Genomic DNA, 27,620 nt, shown 5'->3' with positions numbered 1-27,620 from the left:
AACCGAGCATACTGGTTACGGACGTGGAAGTCAGGTGGCACGAAAAAGGGAATAAAAATGACATGGTCGAGAAGGTTATCCAGATTCACTGGCTGCGTGAATGTGAATGAACTTTAGAATTGTTTTAAGGAAGTCAAGGAATTCAAACTTTCAATCTGGCTAACAGTGAATAACTAAATGAGTAAAAAGCAGACTTGCAACCGGCCGGGGCAGTTAACCCGGGTCACCGTACAAAATTGAAATTTTGAATGTTTTTGAATTTTTCGAAATTTTTCAGCAAAAAAGTCAATTTTTTTTGAATATCGATAAAAACTCAAGCGTACATAAGATTTTTGACTATTTATAATAAAAATCTCGAAAAAAAATTTCGAAAAAATTTCGAAAAATTGTGCATATTTTTTGACCCTGGGCCGGCTAATTTCTCCATCGGGCCAGGGCGACGGCGACCCGGGCTGGGCCCATATTTTGCAAGTCTGGTGAAAAGCTTATTACATGAACTAATTGATAAACAGTCATAAAATGTCTTATGGATTGTCAATTCAGATGCACCATCAAGATTGTTCCCCTGGTTTCATTCTTCCATTATTTTTTCTTCATAAGTTTCTCTTGACAACCAAGTTGCTATTTTTTGTATCTCACGATCATGTATCGTTTCTAACATCTTTGTATTGACGGAAGTTCTGACAGGGGAACATAACGTGTATTATCAAAACAATTTCCTGACTTTGACTAGCTCCGGTTTCTTTAGTACCCGCCAATTAATAGAACACAAGTTTTCCGATTTTTGGTGTTATTCTGTATAAGTTCCATGTGATTTGTGGTTCTTTATGAAGATCGAGGCTCCTACAGGATTTGAAGAAGTTTTGAATTCAGTTTCAAAAAAAAAAGTCAAAAATTTTCGAAACGAAAACCGAGAAAGATTTAAGAAAAGAATTGAGGAACAGCTAAAAAGAAACTGAGAATTGGGATATTCACACTTTTTGCAAAATATTGAATATAGTCATAATGAGTTTTATCACAATCAAGATTCTCACTTCGATCCAGTTTGGTGTGTACTTGTTTCTCGACGGTGATTGCAAATATAAATCAACTGAACTGTCTGAAAAATGATATTTGGGTCTTTTCTCCAGATTTCTTCTTTTCAATCTCTAGAACGTAACAATAACTACATTACAACCACTTATTCTTCCTGCTCATGTTTCTCATTGCTATTTCTTTTAGGAACTTATCACAATACATCAGAGAACATTCCAGAAATACATTTATCGTTCATTAATCCATCTACTTTTGTTTATTTCAAACGTTCTAATGTCTAGACAGTGCTCGGGGAAAAGTTTATGATGACTTTTGGTGTCTGTAGGTTGTCTAGACTCTTGAGCCAATCAAATATTTTTTGCTCTCAAAAAACTTGTTCCAGACAATAATCTGGGGGATTCATTCAGACAGAAACTTTGAAATGAACATTGCGATAACAAAAAAATACAGAAGTATGAGGGTTATACTAAAGAAAATGGTATGCCAACAATTTGATTTTATGCATCAAAATTTAATTTTATGCAGGAAACCATCTCAACAAACGGATTAAAAAAAGAAAATGTTCAACTAAAATTGGTAAACTGGGTTGAGTACTGGGAGAAATGGAAAAATGAGTGTGACATTGATAAAGGCGGCTCACGAAGCCGAAAAAGGTGGTTTTGATACAAGTCGAGCAGGATTTCTTCCAATTAAATCAACCTCACTGTTCAAGTGACCTATTTCGTAAAACTTACTCGTTGAGTCCAATGTCATTAGACTGCAAAATTAACGTCTCAGCTCAGAACCGATTAGCTAACGCCGACTTTGATTTTGATGTTGGGGGCTTATCGACGGTATTCACCGTGATACGCCTTGTCCAACGCTTTCTTGGAAGTACTGATTCTGATAGCTTTTGCCGGATTGCCGAGAATCAGTTTGCTTTTTGGATCCTCGCCAAGCTTTTCCTTTCTTGGACTTTCATCTTCTCTTTTTCTCTTCCTCGAATTCGTTCTCACGCACTCTTGTTTTAAAAAGCTGGAATCGATCTGAGACTTGAACATCATATGTCCATCTCCAAATCTGACTTCCGGTTCGTCTTTTCTGCAGTAGAGACTGGTCAAACTCTTTTAACTCTTTTAGTTAAAACTTCTCATCAACGTTTCAACACATTTATGGTGAACTAATTCAGAGAGTGTCAACCTTTATTTGTTTTAAATTTGAGGAAAGCATGAGTTTATAAATGTTCGCAAAACATGACTAGGCTTTTAACTTCCCGTAGAAAAGTGATTTCTTTATCACTTTGCGCTGCAGGGAAGTTCAAGTTTGAAGTTTCAAAACCCTTCGGCAAACCGAAAAATTGTGTACACAACAATTCAAGTGAGAAATGCGATACACTTGTTCAATGCTCTTATCATAAGAGTTCATGCTGAATCATTCCAGAAAACTTAATTTATATTGCAGTCAGTTTTTTTTTTGTAGAATTCCATCCAAGACAGGTATTTCTGGTGAAAATATTTCATTTCATCTTTTAGTGCGTAAAATTGTAAAATTGTAAAATGAGAACAACGAGTTGCACAATTGATATATGTCCTCTGAGAAATCCCACAGTAGCTTCTCTCTGAAATGGACTTATTTTAATGTGACTATGTATTGTGAGAGTTTCAAACTGCCGTCTTTGTTTGTCTTTATTCTCTGAAGGAGTCTTCAATCAAAACAGTTATCAACATAAAAAATTGGAGTTCTAGGATTGGACTGGACAGTCTAACAAAATAACAAATCTGAAGAAGAGTTTTTACCTCCGTTTCAGGTAGACAACGTTGGCTTGTACTGAAACAAAGACTGTTGCAAATTCAGTGGTCTACTATACATTTTCAGAATGCATTTTCCCCAGATTTGTCAAAAATCGGCTCGGCCCGGATTCAGAAGTTGGTACACTGTTTTTAACAGAATTTTTGAAATTTTTCAAGAATTCATAGTAAAAGTGCTTAAATCATCATACCTATTAACCTTTAGTTTGGTTTTTTTTCCGAAAACAGCAGAAGACCATTATTCCTTAACTTTCCAGTACTGTAACTTTTACTGTCCTTGTTTCGAGCAGTTTTTCATTTCTTGATTGAATTGTGCTTTCGTTCATAAAAATAAGCATATGTAGTCCAGTTTCTATCTTTTTTATGCTTCAAATTAATGAAAGTCAAAAATGGTTCCAATTCGGTGATTTTTGACAAGTTGAACAAACTTTCAGCAGATGTAAAGAACAAAATTTTCGCATGTTTCCAGTAAGTCATGTTTTCTCAACTTTTCTTGACAACCCCCGATTATCTATTTGTAAATCTTCTGTAACATGAAGAATAATCTAATCATCCATTATTTTACTGCACATTTGATTTAAAATTACAAAAAAATGGGGTTATAACTGAAATAATACCGAGAAATACAAATGAAGTACCGGAACGGGACGATTCTAGGGATGAGTTTGGAATACATTTGAAATCGATGGAATGAAAAAGGAAAATGAGTGAAGGGATGAGACTTGGCGGAACTTGAAGGAAAGGGGGTAATAAAAAATTAATAATTTTTTAGAACGAATGGTGTCTCAGATTCAATTCATACTAAAAACCAATTACTTTTCAACTACTTCCGGATCCTTCATTAACTCAACACTCTGTGCTGGCTTGGTCGATGAGTTGGACGGCAGCATCTTCCACTTTCCAATCGCACTCGGAAAGGGCAATGATGGCATCCTTCTGTAAATATTTTGGAATAATTCAATAATTCGTTTTCTGTCTCCTAACATGACTAGAATCAAGTCACTAACATAACTGCTATCAGGTTGCAATTGAATGAAGTCAGAAAGTGTTTTCCAAAATTTATCCTCAAATTTACACAAAAACCCTTGATAACTTACTGTCGGGAAGCCCATCTCCTCTACCTTGCGGACCTTGGCGACAAGGATATTGTATTCTGGGTACCCCATGGCCCCAGCGAACTCCGCACTCCAGAAACGAGCTGTCTTCTAAAAAATACATTTCTTAGTCAGAGTTCATATGAAATAAAAAGTAAACTTACTGCGAATTCCGAATCGTCCTCGAAATCGAGAACTTTCAACAAGTCGTCGACGTAGTTGAGCGTCTGTCCAACGTTGAGATTTGTTTCATTGTTGAAGCTGACGCGTCCGGTGCTTGGTTCAACGGCCGCATTCCAGATCGGCACATTGAAAACGATCTGAAATATAAAATATTGTGGATGTGATCACCGTAACTAATAAGTTACCTCTGGGAGACCATCTGGGTATGTGGCAGGAAACTTGATATCCACTTCGTAGACTCCACCGACGTATGGGGTGCCTGCTGGCCCAGCCAAGTGAAGCTGAAAATTCATGGTTGATGGGATAATTGTGATTCTGGTGAGTTTCGTGGTCTCTCAGGAATGTATGCCTGAACGCGTCATCACAAAATTTTCAAGAGCTGTAGATATCACTTTTGGGCACCAGCAGAGTTTTCAACAATTCTTGCCTCACGCTCTTATTTAGACTATAAACGTAATATACTCTTTACTACATACAGTACCGTTACAAAGTTTGTAAACTTCGCCCGTTTTCAGTTGAAATTGACCAATTTTGAGGATGTGTCATGGTAATACTGATTGTTTCATCAAGTAGATTTTAATGAAGTATTCAAAAAAGGAGAGTTTTATTTTTGTAGTTGAGAATTTTTTTGTATGAACACTCTCTAGCAAAAATAACAAAGTAATTTCTCCCTCAAATTGACCAATTTCAGTGAAAAATTGTGCGATTTTTGAGTTGTCGTCTTAAAATAACCATGAATCTCTAGGGAGTGCCCGTACAAATAAGTTGTCAACTACAAAAATGAAGCTTTACTTTTGTTCTGTATACTTTATTAAAAATCTACTTGATGAAACAATCAGTATTACCATGCCACACTCTCAAAGTAGGCCAATTAAAACAGAAAACGGCCAAAGTTTACAACCTTTTGAACGATTCTGTACCAGCGTTCCTTAGAAAAAACGGATGGTTTTTATTTCACACAATTTTCTATATATACTCACAGTAATTTTCTTGGAATCCTCATCAACGACTTCAATTGTGTAGACATCGTGGGCGATTTTTAGATCTTGGAGGAAGGAACGGTGAGAGTCGTTGCCAGACATGATTGTCGATGGATGGTAGTTCACTGCAATTAGTAATTAGTTACGATTACAGAGCGATAGAAAAGGAAAGTGACAGACAAGAAGAAGGAGGAGGATAATGCAAGAGTTTCAAGTTAATGAGAGTATCGATATGAGAACAGAAGATAGTTGGAGTGGAAAACAAGAGAAGAAGAGAGATGAAAAATAGCCCCCTTTTTTCCTCCTCTCATCCTCCCCCACCCCGTCCGTGTGTCCCAACTCTTCCTCTCTTTTTTATTTTGAATTCTTGGTGTCGTATGCTGGCGAACTTGAATTTGGCGGGTGAAACGACAAAGAGGGGAAAAAGAAGGAGGAGAAAGCCCACGAAGAAACCGGCTAAAAAAAGGAGTGTGGAGCCTAAGACATAGGCAACGACACTCCGCCCCGTAGCATGAATTCCTAGTCGGGATGTAAATGAGCATTTCTTAGTGCTCTCTCTTTTCTTTTTTGGGTCAAGTGTAATTTCAAAATGGGTTTTGGCTTTTTGGCTGGGATTAATGGGATTCCTCTACTCTTCTCACAATTAAATTTTGCAGAACTATGGCAAGTCTTGCAATGACCCGGGTCATGCGTGAATGTAGGGAAGTGGCTAACGCAACGGATATTACGGAGGCAGGAATTCACGTCATACTAACGGATAACAATATTCGCAACATTCAGGTGAGCTTACCTCAGAAAAAAAGGAAAAATGGGAAAAAATGGAAAAAATGGGAAGCGGGAAGTTGACAGAATAGAAAACTGTTCGGATGCATATTACACAATAGAGCGCGTTTGCTTTGATAGTGTCCCTCCGGAGTGGCCCAAAACATAACTGAATCAATAGAATGACTAAGATGTGCGGGTGGCAGGTGCCCTTTTTTCCATGGGCCATGACCGCAGAGGACTACTGAAACAAGAAAATAGAAGAGGAGCAGACGCGTGTCGAATGCATGAAAAAACGCATGGATTAATGTGGTCTCGAGCAAGAAATTGAGCAGATGGCTTACGAAGGTTATGAAGACTAAACCGGTGCCAGTTAGAAAAAGAAAAGAAGGTTTCTTTCTTCTGTGAAATGGACAAGAATGAATGAAGTGCACGTATTGTTAATGGAAGATGGGAAGAGGGACGATTTCTCAATGAGGAGACACACAAGGAAAGAGAGCTAGTAGGAAACATTTGTGTATTGTTAAACGGTGACAAAGACCAACAACAACATTATTCTAAGTCAGAGGACAATGCCATTTGCAGGGAGAGCAAAGCGAGTCATGAAATACTGTTTTTTTTAATGCCGCGCCAAACTTCTGTCGTTGCGTTTTTTCAAATCTATTATATTTCCAACCTCTCTTTCCTCAAATGAATTTAATAACTGTTCTTCTTGGTTCCCTCTCTTAAACGTTCATTTTCAACCCATATGTTCCTACTTTTCCAATTCTCTATACTTCCCCGCCACAAAATCGTCGCATGTTCTTGTCCGCCACCCAGCAACGAGGTCACTCCAATGACAACCGTTGTAATGCAGCGCAATAAATCAAAGTGTCTAGCCTCGGGACTGGAAGTGAACACAACAGGAGCCTACTTTTAGTAGTAGTAGTAGTTGAAAAGAATAAGTGATTTAGCTAATTCATGATTTATACGTCTGGAAAAAATTGAAGTTCGAAAGATCAACTCAAAAAAGTCTTGTTTAGGGATTCATCAAGGGACCTGCAGACTCGCCATACGCTGATGGTATTTTCGAAGTTATGATGGCGATTCCGGATCAATATCCATTTGCACCACCAAAAGTACCGTAACCTAGTTTTAATGACTCATCAAAATTTTGACTATAGGTGAGGTTCGTCTCTCGTATCTGGCACCCAAACATAAGCTCACAAACCGGAGTCATTTGCCTAGATATCCTCAAGGATAAGTGGTAAGAATTAGCTAAATTAACGAGAGAAAAAGCGAAAGAGAGGGAGAAAAGTTGTTTCAGGGCAGCAAGTCTAACGATTCGCACGGTGCTTCTCTCAATTCAAGCGATGATGTGCTCACCGGAGGCATCGGATCCACAGGATGCGGTTGTCGCAAGGCAATATATAACAAACTTCGATATGTTTAAGGTATGAGAAACGTGTCTGGGTGTGGAAACGTTGTAGAAAAAAGTGTGTGTGAATACGTGGGAATTTTGATATTGAGAGTCGAGTATTTATATCTGGCTACTGAACCACTATAGTCGCAAGAGCGTGGTTTAAGATATCAATATTATTTCAGTCTTACGATTCTCTAGTGACCAGGATTTGCTAATGAGAGTCTTACCTTGTCCAATTTCAGCCGTCACTGATAGACAGGCTTGCTTGAATAGATTCCAGACGCTCAGTGAATTCACACTCCACCTATACAAAGAGTCATCTCTGATTCTCTAGTGATAACAAAAACAAACTAAAAATTTTATAGATAACAGTAGTATTTAGCCAATGGAAAATAGTAGTTAGCGTATTCCCTGAGCAAAGCTCTTGTGAATATTAAATTTTCAAAAACTAAGATAACAATTGTTTTTTTGTCGCTATAAATTTTCAGTTGGTGGAAAATACAAATGAGAAGGGTAGCATAAAATTCTAAGCTGAATTGGATAATCATAAAAAAAAGAAAAGATATATAATGAGAGTTTCAGGCCACTGCCAAGTACTGGGCTGCTTACTTTGCTCAGTCCAAGAAGGACGTGGATCAAATTTACAGGGAAAAAGTTTTTCTTCTCAAGGAGATGGGAATCAATGAGGTGCCTGTAAGAATCTAGAGTCTATGAATTTGTCATGTGAGTTTCAGACGGATGCAGTTGTCATGCTCAGTTGTAGCGACTGGAAACTCGATGAGGCGGTGCAATGTATCTTCTCTCAGTAATCTGAATCATTGACAACACAAATCATGAGGGTTTGATCTCATCAACCATGTCATACCTACCGTTCTCAAGTTCTTCTGCAAAACGCAACATTTTCTAACGATTTTTCTTTTTCTATTGTTCTTTTCATTATCTTCACCACAATAGAAAAGAAATGTGACCCCTCCCTACCAATAATTGGATACCAAGTTTATGTCTCATTTTTATCTTTTCTATTGTAAGTCACGTGTGGTTTCCAGACCATCCCCGTGTTTCTGAAGTGTTATTTTCTTTTGATATACCGTGATTTCTTCTCCCTGATCTATCTTTCTTGGTTTTGTTCCTTTTTGATATCTTTTCTCTTTTCATTAATTTTTTTTCTCTCTATTTCTTTCACAGCGACCTAATTACTGCACCATATTTCTTCTTTTTTCGTGTTCGACTTGATTTGCACTATTTCTATGTACGATATTATGAAAAGACATAAATCTATTTATTCGGGATTCCGTTCTTAACCGATTCTAGCAAGAATAAAACCTCCTATAAGTCGTTTTCCCTCACAGTTCAGTTTCCCAAAGTCTTCGTAAGATCACACTTGCTCATGACCAGATAATCATTCCATATCCAGTTATTTCTGTATTTCCCACGTAAACTTTAACAACTGATTATCCATATAAGTCTCATTATCTAGCTTATTGTTATCCATATTCTCCGACTGTAAAAGAAAAATGAGAATCGAAAAATCGGATTTCTTTTCACTATTTCCCTTTTCTGTTCTGTTTTCATTTTTTGCAGAGACCAAAATAGAGATGATATTCCGTGAGCTTTCTGGGTCATTGATGTATTCTGATAACACATAATTTTATTGCGTCTTCTACATAACATACGTTAAGTTCAGATCATCTACAAAATGATAAGTCCCAAAAGATTTGTATTACATGATTCCCAAAAAACGAAGTTTATGACGATACTACAAAAATGCGGATTATTTTCGTCATTTTTCCCAGATATTCATTTTGTGTTTTCATACGCACCAATCTTGAGAATGCATTTGGAGCTCTGCATAGTTTAAAACTCGACCCCATTACTCAAATTGGCAGTACGAAAAGTTTTCCATGACGTTTTTATGACTACAGTTTTTATTGGCTAGAGATTCATCTTGGAATGCCAATGACAATTTGCAGGGGGCGTGGCGTATTTAAAAAAAACTGAACGAGAGTTTGATGCTTCCAACGAAAAAAGTCATTCTTTCTCGTTTTTTCCTATTTTGCCTATGAGTTTGTCTTTGGATCCATTTTTCTATTTCAAAACAGATAGAGTATCAAAACGGGGGATTCGGTAGCATTGATCTATGGTCATTCTCTTGAAAACGATTTAAAAAAGGAAAATGCAAGATAGGCAAATTGAATTTTTTTTATAAAATGGACCTCGGAAACTTTCGACCCTGTTGATACCAAAAATGCATGAAAAACCGGTGAAATGCTCACGTGGACCAAATTATGAGCCGACAAACTTTAACTATCAAAATGTTTTCCCCCGAATGGCGTACCTCCTCAATTGCTGAATTGTCGAAAGGAAGGGTCGGCATGATCGAAAGTATCAGAGGTTCAATTTTTAGTAAAAGTTTAACTCGCCTTGTCATGAAGTTCCCTGGTCCGTAAAATAAATCGAAAAAATTGGAAAAAAAAACATTTGACCACTGAGCGGATCGAACGCCCAACCTTTCGATCTGGAGTCGAACGCGCTACCATTGCGCCAAGCAGTCATGTCTAGACAGCCTACAACACTCTAGTCATAACATTGTAAACTGTTGAATTGAGACGTAGTATTGTACCCGTAACATTGATAAGAGTACGACAGATGATAATACGGGGTTTTGTAATTAGTACCTGGGAGGAATCGTTTTATTTAGTTTTGATCATATCGTGTTTCATTTCTCTCTATTCACGTCACCGGTGAATCAAGAATACAATAGAAAATAGGAACATTGCAATCAATTTTCTTACAGACTCTCTTTTTGCTGTAAATTTTCGTTCTCAATAAAAAAACGAGTTTTGTTTTCTTTTGCCTACCACCGCCACGCCACACACACACACACACACACACACACACTCACTCCGAGATAAAAGAAGCGGGCATGGAAAAAATCGTGTCGCTGACGATTCTGTCCTTGAGAAGATGCTGCCCGATCTACGGGCATTTATCATTCATTCCCCTCCTCACCATTCATTTCTTTCGTTTTCTCAGTTCAATCGAATCTCTACTCCGTCCTACCTTGATAGATGAAATCTGAAGATATTCAATGCTGTCTGTGGTTTTTTCTTTCTTTCAATTTTTGGACGGTGTACCTACTTAACGCATTCCCCTATTAGATAAGATCAATGTCTATTGGAAAATCGACGATTTTTTTCATCTCTTTCGTCGAATTTTGACAAAGTTCTGCAAATCTTGATGTTTGCCCGCGATATGTCACCCTATCTTCTATTCAATTGATTTCGTCAAAACTGATATAAAAAACCAAGAGAATCTAGGTTATTATCATCAGTCTCACTTTTTCTTCTCTTTTCTTCATCATTTTCTTCTTCAATTGATTAATTTTTTTCAATCCAACACTGACAATTTAAAAGAAGGACAATTGATGTCATCACTCTCTCCTCATATATTTCTCCACTATCCATTTTGCTCTTTTTCCAGAAAAATGTAGCCACTTAGAAGATCAATTATTTTTTGCTTTGTTCTTTTTCGGACTGCGTTTGAACTTCTCATCTATCTTCTTTTCTATTTTTTTAATTCTCGATACTTCCTTTTCATGACATCAAAACTTGTCTTTCTGTTCCATTTGTACTTTCAACTCTTCAATGTTTTCCATTCAGGTCGTGTCGGTCGCGTCACATCTTTCTTCATTCTATTCAAATCTCAAATACGCTAAAATGCCAGCGGTGAGTTTATAAGATTAGCACATCCCTCTCCTAGTTTCTATGGGAATAGCTCTTCCGGGATTTCCAAGAATTGAGAGAGTGTACGGATTGCCCTCTGCTATGAAGAGGACACATTTCAACTCTCACAAACGATTTGGTATTCAGATTCAAGACTGCGAACTAACCTATAATGTTTGGCAATACAATGGAAGCATCTAGTAAGTTGTCACCCATCACAAAAACCATTTTAATCTTTAAAATTTTAGTGGCCCATACTCGGCGGAATCTGTTCTCAAGTTCTTCTGCGAGGGGAAATTGAAGTTTCCAACAAGACTTCAAATCACCGAGGCCAACAAAAAAGGATCATTTGGAATTCTTGAATACTTTGGAACTATCCGTAAGTGCGCAATATTTCATCATTATAGAAATAAAGACATATATCGTTAAACAAAAGAGAAAATAAGAACCAGATACCTGCATGTTCCGTCGTATCTCTATTTCGTCATTAAATTTGCAGAAGACCTTCAAGACATGTTCGGCACCCAAGACTTTTTGCCGAAGCGATTATCGCAATTCAAGGGGAAATGGACATTACCAGAAATCCATCCAAACGCGGCATTATACAAATACGAATCAAACAACTTCCTCACATTCAACTTATCCACCTTTTTGAGCAACTTGTCGACATCCAGCTATTGTCCATTCGTGACAGGGATCAGAGGGGATTTTCCGGATGAACATATTCTACCATGTAAGCGTAACTAGTCTTACCAGGAAAGATCTCCGAGTCAGTGTGGAATTATGGAACGGCTCTATCATTGGATCGCTGAAAAACGCTAATTCCAAATATAGATTCAGTTTTTGAACTCGAGGCCTGGTATTCGAAAAAAACAAGGTAAAACTTTGGAAAATAGAAAAAAATGCTGACTTGCAGAAAATGAAAAGTTATAATTCGTCATTTTAGAACTTTGAGTCAGATTTTCTAGAGTACCAGCCCTCGAGAGCACAAACTAAAAATATATTTGGAATCAGCGTGATTTCTGCTTTCCAATTATATTGGTCACGTCCCATAACTCCAAACTGACTCTGTGACCTTTCCTAGTTAGCACCTTCAACATAATTCAAATACTTTTTCAGTGTCTTCTGTTGTCGAGCTGGCAAGACGTATTCTTGTGGAGTACAGCAACTTGGAGCAAGAGGAGAGACAACTCCTCCATATTCTTCTCAGCGAAGTTTTCTCACCGGTATACACTAAGACTTCACTGAATGCGAATTCATAAAAAATTTCTCATGTTCCAGAGAGTCTGTGACGTTTGCCAAAAGGTGATGGAGGACCAACACAGCTACTTGATCCACGCCTTGTCTTTGATCCATCTGGAGAATGTAAGTTTCATAGTTGTTGCGAATACTCAAATACACATCATTTTAATTTCAGGCTGTCATCAAGTGCAACAAAATCTTCACCATCGAGCTCGACTACCTCAAACTTCGCAAACTTTTCGATGACGTCAAGCGATACACATTCGAACGCAAGCTAAGCCGTCAGATGAGCAAAATCGGCACCAACCAACATGAGCCGTCTACCTCCACTCGTCCCATTCCCTGGACTCCACCAACCTTTGCTTCTTCTTCTTCCAGCAACCACTACTATCAAAACTTACCACTCCAGCAGTAATGTCAAAACCACTAAACCCACAGACTCGGCAGATTTCTATCAGTTCATATTTACATTAACCCGTACCCTGATCTCATTTTTTTGTAACGCAATTTTTGTATTTCTCATTTTATATTTTTCATAGTTTATTCATTAGTTTTTAGCATTTTCATTCACAATGTATTTTTTCCTGCTTTGCTTCACAAATGTATTTTGCTAACATTTTGTTTCTTTAATGAACCGCTTATATATTTTTGCTACTTTGATCATTCATATTTTTTCATATATTATTATTTAGTGCATACAAACCGTAACTTGTGTAAAAATGTTTAGTGTTAGAATTTTTTGCACTTGGTATATTTCAGAAACACTTTTTTCTCTGAATGGTAATCAAATAATAATGTATTGTAAATTTCTAACTGTTATTCTTTTGTATTCATGATATTTTTGAGCATAAACAGATTCATAGTAGTTACGTCTAATACAACACTACCCTCAACCCCCGGCCGTGCACGTGCCAAATTAATTTTTCACGATTACTGTTATTGCCGAAAAACTTAGATGATGCTTTTGATGACAGCCAAGATTTACAATGTGTCAGGGGCTCGGTTGTCTTATTGTTCACATGTTTACGTGCCGTCGGCGATCTATCATAAAGAGTAATAATGAAGAAGATATGGCGGCTCTGGAGTTATGAAACATCTGGCAAAAGTGTAATAGTTGCTTTTTGCGGTTTAGCATAAGTCTAAGTTTCTATATCGCGTAAATAGACAGGTCATCCTAGCACCAACAGCTGGTCCAACTTAGCACGGTCGCGGGTACTGTAGATTTTACTGGAGTTTTGAAACATCTGACAGAAGTGTAATAATTGCTTTCTGCGGTTGATTGTAAACCGGAGTTTCTATATCGCGACAAGTCAGCGCTAGCACCAACAGCTGCTCCAACTCAGAAAGGTTAAGGGAGGGGGTACTGTAGATTTTACAATAGGCAGCTTACTTGGTTTTGATGTTGAGGCAAGGTTTTGTACTAGTTGTATAATAAACAGCGGGAATCGACCAAGCATAGTTGGTGTAGACCATTCATGATGACGAAACATATACTTTTTTAATATGTGGGAATTTATTTCTGTGCATTCAAAGAAACAGGCGAGAAAAAAGAAGGTTTTGCAAACAAAACCTTCGTGCACATGATTCTATTGAGAAGAGGTGGGACCCATTTCTTTTCTCCCCATTCAAGAATCAATCTTAGCTGTCATCAAGGAATGAAAAAGTGTTGCGTGCGCAAAAACAATTTCTGAATCGCACGAGCTGCGACCTTCATTGTCGACTTTTTGTCACATGATTTTGTTTGGAAACGAAAGGATTCCATGTAGCTAATATGCAAATATACTGTGTTTCGAAACATCGATAGTTTATGTTATCATTTAGACCCACTGTTGCATTATATTCTTTTAGTGAGATCCGTCGATTTTCATTTTTGTTTTATAGTCCTCTGAACTTTTATAAATCTTGCAACCTTGTTGATTAAAAACAATTCCCTCAAAATTCTTTCAGTGTACAGGTGCGACTGAAATATGTCCGGCAATAAAAGTGAAACGACAGAAAGTGGAAAAACTACGTTGCCGCATGAACGACTGGTAAGACTCCAATTGCACAAAAAAACAATAAACGGGGGATATTTTCAGATTGAAGCATACAACCGAAGGTTTGAAATTCAAGAAGAGATTGATGTTATGGTGGGTGGTGGATAGACAAAGTTTAATTAAAGTAGCGGTCCGGAGTCTTGTGTGTATGAAAAAGGAATCCATGTTAAAACTCGAGACGTAGAAAACATACAGATACTATCAAATTTATTCCGTGACCAATATTTTCTTTCAGACCAAAACTACGGATGGCTACCAATCCAGGAAATTTGACCAATTGACAATGCAGCTCACCTATGTTGACAATATCATCTCAATTGGGGAGAGCGACTTTGATAAGAAACGTGCCGCCACCGTGGGAAAGTTGTTCGCTGTATTGAGGACTCTCCAACATTCTAACAACTAATTAACATCATAACTTTCCGTTATTTCTTCTTTTTCTACGACATCGCTTCTCAATTGTTCAGTTTATTCCACTATTTGATGTGATGTCTTGTTGTCTTGGATTTAGTTTACCATTGAAATAAACTGGCTTATTGTAAATCCAGAAGTCTTTTTATTTCAGAAGGCAAAAAATTGTTTTGTCCTTTTCAACCTAGTAGCTTTTCGAAAACATTGCGCAGATGAGAGTAGGAGATGAAGAATTATTTTTATTGTTGTACGGTCTTTTATCCGTGCGTTTGTCCTCTTTACTCTTATTCTTGTGATTTTTGACTTTGAAAAATGAAGCCTTCATAACTTGTTATGACGAATGAGTCTACTTTTTCAAAATATTTTTTATCTTGGTTCTATCAGAAACTTGAACTTGTTGCCGTAAGCAACAAGACGTTCCACTTTTGTCCTTGACTATGCTTGTCACGCGAACTGACCACTGATTCATGTATAACGTCTTTCCAATCAGTTCATTCAAATTCTGACTTGGAAAGGACCCAAGGTGTATTACTGGGTGATAGACCATACCTCAACTAGAACAAAATAAAAATTTTACGTGCCTCTTTCGAGTTTCCAGAGAAAGGCAGACATAATTCCATTTTTCGAATTTTTTGAATTGAACCATTTCTAGCTATCATAACTGATCAAACTAGATATGAGATTGGACTAAATAATTGAAAACATGAAAAAGTCTCTGAAATGGAAGTTAAGTCATATATTTCAATATGTGTATATCACCTTAATTTTCACTGGATAGACATAGTCTTCATTCCCATGTGAGTATTACAAATCGGTTCTGTTCTGACAAAAGTAAAAAGCGGCACGTACACATATTCGATTTTCGTAGGCGGGTAATGACGGCCTCTCTTTTACGATGGGCTCTACAAGCGATGGACGGCCATTTGTTTCACTTATTTTTGCGCATTATCATCCTGTAGCTTCTGAGCTTTTCGAATAATATTTGATTTTCAGAACTAATTTCCATGAAAATGGATTTCGACATAAACATTGGTGCCTGGAAGCTTTTAATGTGTTTGGTGCTCTTTGCCTCCAATTTCCTCGCCGGTGCAGCCACCATTTTTGTAAGTTTTTGTATAACATTTATATAGATCAGAGTACAATTCAATTTTAGTGTTTTTCTGCTTGTGCAGGATCAAAACAAGCGAAAATGATTGCCACTCTAGCCCAATGCTTGACTGCTGGAATTTTCTTTGGTGTCACCTTCATGATAATGATTCCCGAGATTCCGTAAGTAAATGGAGAAAGTTCAGATAGTCTTAAAATTTTGATGTTTGTTCATCTTATACCAATTTTACAGCCTTGTGATCGAAGCGTATGACAAAAAGTATGGAACTGTGAGCATCTTCATCAACCCGTACATGCACTGTGTTTTTGGAATCCTTATGATGATGACCATCGATGCAGTCAGCCGGGTAAAAGTTAATTAATATCAACGTTTACTTAATTTTTTGAATTCAGGCCTGGAAGAAGAGCGACCCGGAAGTGAGCGACTCAGACATTGAAATGTCCCAGGAGCTTACGGAGGCCAGTGACAACCCGGTGGTTGTTGTCGAGAAAACAAAAGGAACCCTTATGAAGTACGCTCTCTTCACAATGTTGCTCTCATTCCACTCACTGTTCGAAGGACTGCCACTAGGATACAAGGTAATATTTAGAATTCAAATTGATTCATCAAGTCTATGTTTATTACAGACGGACCAAACGGAGATGACAAAGTTTTTTGTTCCCATGCTTCTTCACAAGCTCCTTGAGGCGTTTTCCGTTGCTGCAGCCGGATTGAATGAACAAAAAGTGAGCGATCAACGAACTAATAACAGTTTTTTTTCAAAATCTAATACTTTCAGAAACATTCCATGCTTGGATCGTTCATCCATTCAATTATGACCCCTATCGGATGCTTTTTTGGTCATTTCCTGGTCTCTGGCACCCCTTCACAAGCAATGGACTCTTTCCTTCTCATCCTCAACGGTCTGAGCACGGGAACCATCACCTACATTGCATTCATGGAGGTAAGAAGTTTATGTTTACTTTCTAATTATAACTTGTTTTAGGTCCTCGTTGATCTGATGACCAATGAAAAGTTCGAGGCCATTTCTGAAGTCTTCAAGATTGTTTGGGTCTTTATCGGGTTCTTGGTTACTGTAGGAATGAGCTGCGCCATTGAAGCTGTGGAGAAGACAAGATCATTGGAGAACAGCCTTTTCGGAAATGCGACATTTGCATAACTTTGTTGGTTGCAGTCTGTTATTGTTTAATCAAACTATCTCAATTACTCTGTTCAATTGTTATTCCACCGTTTTGTTATTTTTAAATGCACATTTATTGAGAACTCTTAACTCCCTACTTGAATTATGATAAATTCTATAATACTTGCAATAATGTGTTCAAGACACTGCTTACAAGAGGACCCCATCAAATTTCACGAGGACTCTATTCGTCAGAAGACAGTTCTCTTCGAGTCCCCTTGTTTCTACGCAACCGTATAAATACTGTCTCTCATGTTCCGGAATGCTTGCAAGATTACTAGTATATGTAATATTTTCTAAATTTTCGATATGACTGAAACTTTCTAATCACATTTCTGACACATTTTCGAAAAATAAAGGGGGTTTCACATCGGCCGTTGACTTTTTGACTTTCAGTCATACAAAACATTTTCACTCTCATGACAAAAGGAATAAAAACATTTGAAATGGAAAGGTTGTGGGAAACGGATTATTCCAATATTTTCTCACAGACGCTCGACTTGAAGCTAAAAGAAAAATTCTAAATGTTTGTTTTGAGAAAGTAATACTGTACCTGAGGATTCATACAAATCAAATTTTTTGAAAAACACATGTCTTTTTCAACTTTTTCAACTGCTTTTTCACTGATGACTGAGAGCTGATCTCTCTTATTGGTCAGGGTAAACAGAATGTGGTAAATATGATACCTTGCCAGATTGCTCCTTCCAAACAATCAAGCAAGAAGCCCAGTGAAAAAAGGAGAGTGGACACGAGCTTCGTTTACAACTCGCGCAGATACAATGAAAAAGTGGAATTTACTGATATTCGGTCTTCTGACAGAATGTGTCTTTGCACGTAGCTTATGTATCAGGAACATTTTTTGATACACAAATTTGTAATGTTTTTTACTATACTAAAGATCGCAGAAGTTGAAATATCTACGACTACCTAACAATAGCAATGGTCACACTATCCAACCATGAATTCCGTCAAATCTTTATATATCTTTTCAAATAGTCTACTTATACTTTTGATTTGTAACATCTGTTTTCGAAAATGACGGCTGTCATTATGAGTTGACTCTAATTTTGCAGAATTCTTAGAACTTCACCATAATAAAGTGCATATGATGATTGTATAGTCTTTTTTTTGCATCCTATACTGACTATGAAATTATTTTATAATTTTAAAATTCAAATTTTTCCATGTACATTGTAATTTGCCTTTTTGATTGATGTTACATTTTCAGCAAAACGAGCAAAAAGTGCTCATGAACTTTTGGGTACCGGTTGAGGCGGTGTCCATCCGCTGAAGAAATCTGGAAAATAATTCTGGTCGAACAAAAAGTGCTCATGTACTTTTTAAAAATCTGCTCCACTTTTGGTTTGACGCCCGCATTTGTGTGAAAAAAAGACTGATATCTTTGGTCTGTCCAAAAAGTCAAAAGTTCTGAGATAAAACTTATACGACGTCGTGAGAACGCTTGGCTCAAAGGTCTGAAAAAGTCTGAAAGGGCATTCTTTTCTTTTTGACGGTTTGAGCCTCAAAATGCCGAATATTCTTTTGAAGTCTGTTTTCAGATATCCAATTACTGTGAAGGAGAGTATTTTTTAAGATGGAGACCTCGCCTTGGTGCTTGCCTAATTTTACTGTCTACCATCTTGATCTGAGATAGGCATGAAACGGTCAGAAATTCATCAAATTTTTTGAAAGCTTGAAAATCGTGTCAAAAATTGCCAAACAATCGCCAAACATTTCTAAACAGTCTTTTTCCATTGATTATGTCAAATAGAATCAAAACACGTTTTCCAGTTTACCTGAAATGAGAGACCAGACAAATTCCCTGTAAACCCTGTGTGAGCTTCGATTTCATCTCTTTTTCCCCAATCCCATCTGAAAAAGTAGTTTTACTTCGGAGAGTTAACAATTGCTTTATTTTCTGTAATTCCAGAAGATGGTATAACCAAATATTAAAATTAAAAGCAATGGAAATTCGAGTGATGAGAATAAAAGAGAGAAAAACATTTCGACAGAAGAGAATTTAAGCAACATGGTTCATTGTGTCATTGTGCCAGTGGTTGGTCCGGAGCTTCATTCAAAATTTCTCAATGCAGCAAACCGATCGTATGTCTTGGTAATTACAAGTTTCGGAGCAACAAAGAGTGGAGAGGCTGACACCGGAACCTGAAAGACAGTATTGAGAAAATTGTACGTTTGCGTGTTATTAGGCTATAATTTTTCCACCACACGAAGTTGTCTTTAAACTAACTAACCTGGTTCGCAGCCACGCTGGCATGCAGCAGTGACGGCCTCCATGAGCTTGCTTCCGCATCGTCGTTGCTTGGCAGTCTCGAGATATCGCCGTTGACGAGAGAGCACTGGGTACTGGTGACGGTAGTATCCGTCCATGGCTCCATCCATGATTCCATCGAAGGCAGCTGAGAAATCATTCTCGGTGAAGACCAATGGAAGGAGAAGGATCAAGGCGAGAAGAAGGACCTTCATTGGGAGATTTCGAGGATGAAGCAGTGCGAGGCAACTGATGCCTCTACTGATTAGGGACCGCTTTTATATGATAATTTTTGGGGCGGAGCTAGAAATCAGACTCGCGGAATTCTCTTCTTGATCTCATTCGTACTAAGCTCCTGTAACATTTTCTTCTTAAAGTTCTCCGTTCACACGATCAGAAAAACTCCAATTTTTGTTATAATTGTAGGTTTAAGACTTTCAGAATACGACTTCTGAACAAACAGAGTGAACTCTGTCCCTGAATATGTACTTTTGGATGTGCCCTTTTAGAAGTACCGCAATAAATCAAACTTTTGATTCCAGAAATAGAAGATGTGAATTTCCTAGATGCATCTGGAAACGTGCTTTGATCAGGACACGAAGGTGCTACTACTATACGAATTGAAACTCGTCCCAATTGAATACTTCCCTTCCTACAAAATTTCTTTGAATCCTACATCTTTCCTCTTGTTTTTGAGCAGAATTCAACTCCAGCTGCTTTCATTGCGCCTGCACGTGTTCAAATGGAAGAGACAAGAGGGAGGCCATTGTTTTTGATGCAACGCATATCACGAAGAATATTTGAAAATTTATTTATTGATGCGAAAAGAGGAATACAGTTTGAGGTTGAAAGAGATGTTAGAAAAAAAGGCAAAAAGTAAAACGAAAATGGAGAGATTCATTTTGGAATGCAGTCGATTTTCGATTGCAGGTGGTGGACAAATGCATAATTGTTAGCGACGACAAAACTGTTCTCCGTGGAATAGGGTTCCGCTCCAATACGGATTATTTGGGCAAGGTAGTATTTTTGTTGTTCGAGCATCGGGAAGACTTTCGAAGAGATGCCGACCTTTCTCTGGAAGTGTAAAATGAAAATGTGGACTAATCTATTTTTGCCTAAACTATATGCATTACAACAATTGAAATCAGTACTAACGGTGTCCATGTTATGGCTCGTCATAAAACGTGGCCAACAGGCTATCCCGCAAATTCCTCGTTTTTATATTGCAAATCATAGTTTTTAGTGGATTGGGGGTAATTGAAGAGCGCACCTAGCATTTATAATTGTCTCATAAGACAAAATATTTTTTGGATTGAAGATTAACTTTGAAGCTATATTTCTGTTCTTGACAACTTTTTTGCATAAATATTTCTTGAAGAGGTAAAGACAAAAAACGAAAGAAACTTGAAATTCGTGATGATTTCTTCAAAATAGGTCCAGTCAGGGGAGCTGTTGATTTTCTGAAATTGAACGTTTTACACAGTATTCATACAAAAAGTGTAAGTCACAATCAACAGTAACCACAGTCAGTTGTCAGTAAAGGGAAATGAAAACATTGTAAATATCTCTTGCAGTAATTCAATTTCCACGAAAACTTCAAACAGCCGATTCTGATTTCAAGTTAATCCCATGTGAGAAGTATTTGTCTTTCTGAATTACAACAAAAGTCCTTCCGCTATCTCTTTTTGAAGTTTCCTTGAAAAAAAGGAAAAATACAAAACATGTGTCTGTTCTAGTTCAACACCATTCAAGGTTGGGTGCTAGGAAATCTAGTCAAGTTGTGTCACTTAAGCAACTATGAAGGTCAAACACGCGTAATAAAGCATAAGACAAATCCAAAATATATCCCGTTTGTTTTTACTACCTCGCCCCTTTTTCCGAATGTACTCACCTCCTCACTGATCTTCTGCTTCACTTCGTTCAGTTTGTTGCAGGCGTTCATCTGTATTAAAAGAAAATAAGAGTGGTAGAGAGACAGCTAGAAACCCACCATTTGAATTGCATCGAGAGTAGTTCCATTTCCTCCACTAATCGAACTACATACAGTGGCGTTGATAGTCGACATCTTCTTTATTTCAAATCGAATCGAATGAAAATGGAAAGTGGAAATGAAAATGTGCCAATGAGACTATTTCACCAGCTGCGAAATCATATACCAAAGTTGGGCGGGGTAGTTGAGTTGGGAAGTAACATCTGGTAGTTGTACCGCGCACCCTCGAGTACACAGTTGTTTTTGAATATCGGATGTATGAGTGGCAATTCGATGCGGCACTCTTTGAAATGTGAAAAGGACAAAGAAAGAATCGGCATTTGAAAATCTGAAATATGTTTTGATTCACGGCACCGGGAGAGGGGGTGTACTTAAAAACACCCGACAGACTAATTGTTTTGTTGAGTTTCTGATTTTCTACACTTTTTTTATAAACGATAATAGAATTTGGGGCACATACTTGCTCAATATGAATTCAAAAGTTATTACCGCTCAGTCACATTCAAAAATAGAGTTCAATGAAAAAAAAATTGTCGACTATAAATTTGATCACACAACTGCGACTGGAAACTGTTCTTTATCATTCTTTATCGGTTATCAGCTGTCAAAGTAACAGCCTCACTACTCAACTTGACTGCCATTTTCCAATTATTTTTCTTCTTTACGATAACCAATCCAATACATACTTTTTCTCTCCGTTGTATAGTTTTAACTGAGTTTTCTATTTTTATACAAAATGTTTCGATTCAGGATGAGAGCACAAAAGAGATGCCACGGAAAAAATATGGAGAATGTTGCATCGAAGCTCCAGAAGATCGATCACTCATTGGATACCACAATGGACGCTGAAACCAAGAAAGGCGCAACCGCAATCAACAATGGAATGTCTCTCGACACAAGGGTGAGGGTGGAGCTGCATAAATCTGATGAATCTCTCTGTACCGTCGCAGAGAGTGTAATGAAGAGACTCTCTGAGATCTTCGCTCGCGGAGATGAAAAACTGCTCCAAAAATGGAGCAAAGATCTCGAAGAAATAATGCTGTCAATGCGTACAACACTATTTCAAATAAGGAGTGAGGACTTGAATAGAGTGAGTCTTATGAAAAAATATTATATAACATCATTTTCTGTCTAGAGAAAAATTGCATAACTTCTTTACGTAGAAATCTATCATTTTCATTTTTCAGCACGCACAAGTCTCACAAACGATTGTGCCAGCAGAAGCAACCGAGCCATCTTCGAAACCTAAATATGGACCTAAATCAAACCATCTGGAACCGGAATAATTCAAATACATGTTTCATATGGAAGTTCTGTTTTTCTTGTGTGACATAAACAGTTTGTTCACATTAGAGGCAAAAAAGTGCAAGTCTAAATTTAGACACACCATGACATAGAGAATAGTGGTATAGCCACTGGCCACCCAAGTTAGACGTCATCGCAATAGGCAAATTCGAAACACACCTAACGGTATGGGAAGAAATAAGGGGGAGAGCGCCACTGTATGCACTTACTTGGTATGTAAAATTGGATGTACGTTCTGTTATGGGTGTGAATCCAATGCTTCTTCGATTGCTCCCACTTTTTCTGCAATCCTTTCATCATACAACAGGAAAAAAGTTGAAGAAGTTCATTTTTCATCGTATTTTTCAATTAAATCTTTCGAGTTTCATCTTGTCTTCACAACTTTTCACAACTCGAATTTTAGTGGTACAAGCGGACCTGATTCAAGTTTTCCGCGCGATTCACAGGATACAGAGAGGCGCGTTTGATTAGGAATTTTGGATTAGTTTTGAACCAAATTGTAACAAATCGAATGCTCGGAATCGTGCCAACCATGGACATTTGAAAGAATGTGCATTCGTAAGTGACTAAACATCAAATAACTCAATAGAACATAATTTTCACTTCCACCTTCTGTTCCATTTCTGTTCTAGAATATGTTTTTTCGTTTCTGCTTGTTCCGGTAGCTAACAAAGTCACAAGTTTCACTCTTTTCTAGGCACTTTTCGAATTGTTCGTGTAGACATAAAGACTTGTACATTTGGTATCACAAGATTTGACGTTGCAGTCGACATTGCATTCGCAATGCGTAAAATTGAGTGAGAAACGCACACCGATCGAGAGGAAAGTGGTGGGTGCCAGCAGATTGAGGGCGCTCCAATCGATTTTGTCTATTCCTTCTATCATAACACAGAAACAATGAGGAATGGTTCGTATCTCCCACTTGTTTTTTTCTCGAACTTTCAGAATTCCGATTTGGAAAAGCGAATGTGCAGCCTAGCTCTCGATTCTCAATTCATGAACCACTGGCATCAACACACAAATGACACATTTTCTTGTATGATATCTGTTTATTAGTGCTTACAGGCATTTATGGAAACATTTTCCGAAAAGCAAAGTCAGAATTTAATCAAAAAGACCATCGAAAACTTGCATCGTTTCGAATATTTCGTCGAAGTAGATGTCTATTAGATCTCTGCCTGCTTCGGATTCTGGATGCTCTCCAACTCTATTGATTCTCTCAACGATGTCTTCCATGAAGTTCAGGAGCGCATGGTACATCTCGTGCCCGTGAATATTATTCCCCTGTATAACCACGCTTTTGCTTTGAAACACTTTTTTAAAGGGAAAATAAACATACGAGAAGATTGCGGTACTGCCGGATGATTATGACAATTTGTTGAAGAGCAGCCTTGAAAAATAATGGTTGATGAAAAAAAAAATATTCAAGTTTCTTACCCGCTCGAAGTCCCTGAGGTTGGTATTGAGGTGGTTTTGCTCTGCCATTTTTTGCGAGAGGAGAACAAAACTTAATCTGTAAATTCAAGATATTTCATCCGAACAGATGACTTTTAAGAAAGCAAAAAAGAAAATAAAACACAAAATGCCTGTAGGAAATTGTCATTGGTTGGTAGAAAACCATCTGTCGAACCTGTGGCGCACTGAACAGAAAATGGGGCGGAGTTTGAGTTGCTGGTACGCAAGCGCCTGCGGCCTTGTTCGCTGCATCGATCTGTTTCTTCCGGTGACTCACTGCATAGACTTTTGCGATTCTAATTTTCTAGGCGTTTCACAGATGTGTAAAAAACAAAAGCTCAGAATATAGAGAGGCGCGTTTGATTTTAGTCTGTTTTGAGCGAAGTCGTAGAGGATCGAATACCCACAGTTTGGCATATAGCCAACCATGACATGTCTTTCGAAGAAATGTGCATTCAGAAGTGACAAAACATCAAATAACTCAATAAAACTTAATTTTCATTTCCATCTTTTTTTCTAAAACATGTTTCCTCGTTTCTGTTGTGAATGAAAACCGTGAACTTGTTCTGGTAGCTAACAGAGTCACAAGTTTTTCTCTCTTCTCGTGGGCACTTTTCGAATTGTTCGTCTAGACATGAGGACTTGTACATTTGCTATCACGCGATTTGACATTGCAGTCGACATTACATTCACAATACGTAAAATTGAGTAAGAAATGGACACCGATCGAGAGGAGTGCGGTACCAGCAGAAAGAGAGCGCACCAGTCGACTTTTGTCTATTCCTTCTATCATAACGCATAAAAAATGGAGAGGAATTCTTTCTCACGCTTATTTTCTTGTCGAATTTTCTTGAATCTTTCAGAATCTTCAGAATTCTAATTTCAATTTCAATATTTTTAAATTTTCTGTGTTTTTGGAACGTTCCGAAAGTTTCCTCAGGATAACAAGACATAAAAACTATCTTTGATTCGAATTTGTTCCGTACAGCATTGATTTTTGAGTGGCGTTTCAAGGCGTTTAGGAAAACTTTATTTTCATTACATCAAAAATTAGCACGATACCAGTCTTTTGTGCGCCAACGATTGATAGTTCTTCAAAAATTGCTTTTCCTTTTTCTACCAGTCAGGGTAAACGTTCCGCGTCGAGCAAGACACGGTTGTTCAATTTTCGTTATTTTACTTATCTTGCTAGCTCCACACTTTAATCTCGCTCACAATTTCGTTTACGATCCCGTCCGCTGGCTTTCTTTCTCTCTCTCTCTCTCCCTCCCAATCATGCACAACTTGTCGACATCATATTCGATGCGTCCCTCTCTCTAATTTCACAGCCGCATAAAAAGGTCACTTCTCCTTTCTCACCGTTTCTTCCAGTTTTTCACCCTTCTGTTCTTCTCCTATCAAATGTTCTTTTGTTTTTCCAATTTCCTTTTTTTCAAGGTGTTCGCTACTCACCGCCACCCATTCTCGATGAACCCCCAACAACGAGTTGCTCCGTCGAACTTCTCCAATTTGGAGGATGACGACGTGGAGACTCGTAAGGTGATTCTCGAAGAAATTGGTAAACTGTGGAAGACCAAATCGACGGACCCCTCGTTGTACTCAAAAGTGAGCGATGGTGTCTATGCTCGCATTGGGAAGAGATTCTCGCGTAAGTTATATAGTGATAATTTAGAAAATACGTATTCATCTTCAGCAGCGATACTGAAAAATGTCCTTTCCAAAATCGAGACCGAGTATCGAAAGCTGCTCAACTCGGCCATCGCTACCAGCGATGTATCGAATCAAGTGATGCAGTGGTGGCTTCACTCATGGCCATACAACAAGGCATTTGCCTTTCGATTCAAGGACTTTAAAGGGTTCGAAAAAAAGAAAAGAGAAGAAAAGAAAAAAGAGGAGGAGGAGGAGGAGCTCAGGAATAGAGCTGCTCGACGGCTTCTCTCAGCACAAAGGCGAGCCCAACGGAACCAGACTCCTCAACCCCTGGTAAGACACTGTCCTCAACCTTTTTTTGGGTCCCTTCACAGCGATTCTGAACTTTCGTTGGTTTCCCACAAATGATCATTTCCCACCAAGCATCGTTTCATTTCCATATTTGGATGTTTCATTCTGACGTATTCACTTTTCAGGGAAATGGACTTTCTACTCCGACCATGCCAGCTGCTTTCGGAGGAACCCAGGCGAGAGCGCGCGCTCCCAAGCGTTCTGCACCACAACTGGCTCAAGGTGCTGGAACTCCACGAATCCCCATTTCGGCATCAGGAATGGTATCACTTTCAGATTTAGTTCTATTACTCTCATGAATTAACTTTCCAGGGAAATGGATTCTTGACTCCGTCCATCCCAACAGCGGCTCTCGGAGGAGTCCAGGCGAGAGCTCGCGCATCCAAGCGTGCTGCACCACAACTGCCTCAGGGTGCAGCCATTCAACAAACCCCTCATCTTCCAATCATGGTACTATTTCCAAATTGTGTTGCATTACTCTTACTTATTTACTTTACAGCGAAATGGATTACCACCTCCAGCCAATGCAGCCACCGTCAGAAGTTTTGGAGTCCTCGCAGCTGGTCCGGTTCAGGTATGTTGCTTAACATTTCCGAACAAAGATTATTTCTATGGAAGATGGTTTCAGAACGGACCATCAAGAGCCGATGTGGCTGTTCAGGAGGTGGTGCAAGTCGCCAATGTGGTGAACACATTCCACCCAAACAGTGCTGGTCTCTTTGAGCGTGTCATGAAAGACGCGCTCCTTAAATTCTGGAGCGAGATGGCGAAGGGATCCAATGGAGGCGTTTAAGAACGGAAAACTATACAACCGGCTAATCACAAAAAATACGGTATATTTTGCTTCAAAGTCTGATTCTTCTTCTGTTTCTTCTTCAGTTTCTTCTTCTGTTTTTTCATCTGTTTCTACTTCCTCTTTTGTTTTTTTCTCTGATTCTTCTTTTGTTTCTAAAAAAGTAATTGATCTCTGGATGAAATAGTGACTGACACGCATTCACTTGTTTTCATCACGATCGTTTCACCTTTTTCGACTCACTTTTCTGTTTTTTCCTTTTTTCGACTTTTCTGTTAACGATTCTTTTTTTTCGTAATAAATGTTTGTAATTATCCACTGTTTGGGGAAGGGAAGAAAGGGGGGGGGGGCGATTCAGAGCGCAAGGGACAAAATAAACGTATAAAATAGCTCACTGCTGCTTGAGTTTTCCTTTCGTAAAAATGCGAAAGAATGTAATTAATAGTTGAGTAAAACGTCTAGTGATTAGGTTTGATTGTGGAGGCCATTCACATCCGCAAAAATTTTCAGACTCCACACGTCGGTACGACATTTGGAAATTGTCTATTGAAGTTACCACCCACTTCAATTGTAAGTTTCTCTTCTTGGAGCTTCACGAGTAATGTCCTGAGAAACGCATTACGTGGACAAAAATCTACTAACATAAGATCATGTTTACTTTTACAATGAACTAACGTTTCCTGCGTAAAAGTTTCGACTTCAAGGTCTCTCTCTCTCTTTCATATCTAGATAGAACCACGTTTGGGGCCACAAGCAGATTGTTCCCGGCACACCGTTAACACTTGTTTGCTTTCTTTTCTTATTGTCGTTGTCTCAGAGTGGTGCATGCAGCTATTCACAGATTTCATTCGAAAAGACGACCGGC

The 27,620-nt window shown here is 38.2% G+C and overlaps 10 protein-coding genes across 10 annotated transcripts; 6 read left to right on the top strand and 4 right to left on the bottom strand.

The window, feature by feature from the left end:
• Positions 1-3,668: 3,668 nt before the first annotated feature.
• On the bottom strand, positions 3,669-5,181 carry GCK72_025219 (uncharacterized protein; the record flags this gene model as incomplete). Its single annotated transcript, XM_003093336.2, has 5 exons — positions 3,669-3,758; positions 3,920-4,027; positions 4,081-4,236; positions 4,285-4,380; positions 5,080-5,181. The coding sequence occupies 5 exons, from the start codon at positions 5,179-5,181 to the stop codon at positions 3,669-3,671; spliced, it is 552 nt and encodes a 183-aa protein (XP_003093384.2).
• A 558-nt stretch (positions 5,182-5,739) lies between these two features.
• On the top strand, positions 5,740-8,052 carry GCK72_025218 (uncharacterized protein; the record flags this gene model as incomplete). Its single annotated transcript, XM_053736244.1, has 6 exons — positions 5,740-5,859; positions 6,864-6,959; positions 7,005-7,087; positions 7,148-7,274; positions 7,826-7,930; positions 7,978-8,052. The coding sequence occupies 6 exons, from the start codon at positions 5,740-5,742 to the stop codon at positions 8,050-8,052; spliced, it is 606 nt and encodes a 201-aa protein (XP_053579810.1).
• A 2,835-nt stretch (positions 8,053-10,887) lies between these two features.
• On the top strand, positions 10,888-12,622 carry GCK72_025217 (uncharacterized protein; the record flags this gene model as incomplete). The annotated part of the gene is made up of 7 exons (XM_003093335.2): positions 10,888-10,968; positions 11,113-11,165; positions 11,214-11,344; positions 11,465-11,698; positions 12,085-12,191; positions 12,247-12,330; positions 12,383-12,622. 7 exons carry the CDS (start codon positions 10,888-10,890, stop codon positions 12,620-12,622), a joined length of 930 nt encoding a protein of 309 aa, XP_003093383.2.
• A 1,552-nt stretch (positions 12,623-14,174) lies between these two features.
• On the top strand, positions 14,175-14,649 carry GCK72_025216 (uncharacterized protein; the record flags this gene model as incomplete). The annotated part of the gene is made up of 3 exons (XM_053736243.1): positions 14,175-14,237; positions 14,286-14,336; positions 14,479-14,649. The coding sequence occupies 3 exons, from the start codon at positions 14,175-14,177 to the stop codon at positions 14,647-14,649; spliced, it is 285 nt and encodes a 94-aa protein (XP_053579809.1).
• A 1,015-nt stretch (positions 14,650-15,664) lies between these two features.
• GCK72_025215 (uncharacterized protein) lies at positions 15,665-16,921 on the top strand (the record flags this gene model as incomplete). Its single annotated transcript, XM_003093345.2, has 7 exons — positions 15,665-15,757; positions 15,808-15,923; positions 15,994-16,108; positions 16,155-16,340; positions 16,389-16,487; positions 16,541-16,705; positions 16,748-16,921. The coding sequence occupies 7 exons, from the start codon at positions 15,665-15,667 to the stop codon at positions 16,919-16,921; spliced, it is 948 nt and encodes a 315-aa protein (XP_003093393.2).
• A 2,095-nt stretch (positions 16,922-19,016) lies between these two features.
• On the bottom strand, positions 19,017-19,426 carry GCK72_025214 (uncharacterized protein; the record flags this gene model as incomplete). Its single annotated transcript, XM_053736242.1, has 2 exons — positions 19,017-19,105; positions 19,195-19,426. 2 exons carry the CDS (start codon positions 19,424-19,426, stop codon positions 19,017-19,019), a joined length of 321 nt encoding a protein of 106 aa, XP_053579808.1.
• A 682-nt stretch (positions 19,427-20,108) lies between these two features.
• GCK72_025213 (uncharacterized protein) lies at positions 20,109-21,276 on the bottom strand (the record flags this gene model as incomplete). Its single annotated transcript, XM_003093353.2, has 3 exons — positions 20,109-20,285; positions 21,103-21,153; positions 21,202-21,276. 3 exons carry the CDS (start codon positions 21,274-21,276, stop codon positions 20,109-20,111), a joined length of 303 nt encoding a protein of 100 aa, XP_003093401.2.
• Positions 21,277-21,952: 676 nt separating this feature from the next.
• GCK72_025212 (uncharacterized protein) lies at positions 21,953-22,487 on the top strand (the record flags this gene model as incomplete). The annotated part of the gene is made up of 2 exons (XM_003093327.2): positions 21,953-22,291; positions 22,389-22,487. 2 exons carry the CDS (start codon positions 21,953-21,955, stop codon positions 22,485-22,487), a joined length of 438 nt encoding a protein of 145 aa, XP_003093375.2.
• A 1,123-nt stretch (positions 22,488-23,610) lies between these two features.
• GCK72_025211 (uncharacterized protein) lies at positions 23,611-23,991 on the bottom strand (the record flags this gene model as incomplete). Its single annotated transcript, XM_053736241.1, has 3 exons — positions 23,611-23,790; positions 23,846-23,896; positions 23,944-23,991. The coding sequence occupies 3 exons, from the start codon at positions 23,989-23,991 to the stop codon at positions 23,611-23,613; spliced, it is 279 nt and encodes a 92-aa protein (XP_053579807.1).
• A 1,437-nt stretch (positions 23,992-25,428) lies between these two features.
• Positions 25,429-26,755, top strand: GCK72_025210 (uncharacterized protein; the record flags this gene model as incomplete). The annotated part of the gene is made up of 6 exons (XM_003093324.2): positions 25,429-25,609; positions 25,655-25,944; positions 26,088-26,225; positions 26,275-26,412; positions 26,462-26,536; positions 26,591-26,755. 6 exons carry the CDS (start codon positions 25,429-25,431, stop codon positions 26,753-26,755), a joined length of 987 nt encoding a protein of 328 aa, XP_003093372.2.
• Positions 26,756-27,620: the final 865 nt, after the last annotated feature.

This window comes from Caenorhabditis remanei, chromosome X (genome assembly GCF_010183535.1).
Source record: "Caenorhabditis remanei strain PX506 chromosome X, whole genome shotgun sequence".
Classification (NCBI taxonomy): domain Eukaryota; kingdom Metazoa; phylum Nematoda; class Chromadorea; order Rhabditida; family Rhabditidae; genus Caenorhabditis; species Caenorhabditis remanei.
Note: the sequence above shows the minus strand (reverse complement) of the source record. Positions and strands in the feature narration are given on the sequence as shown.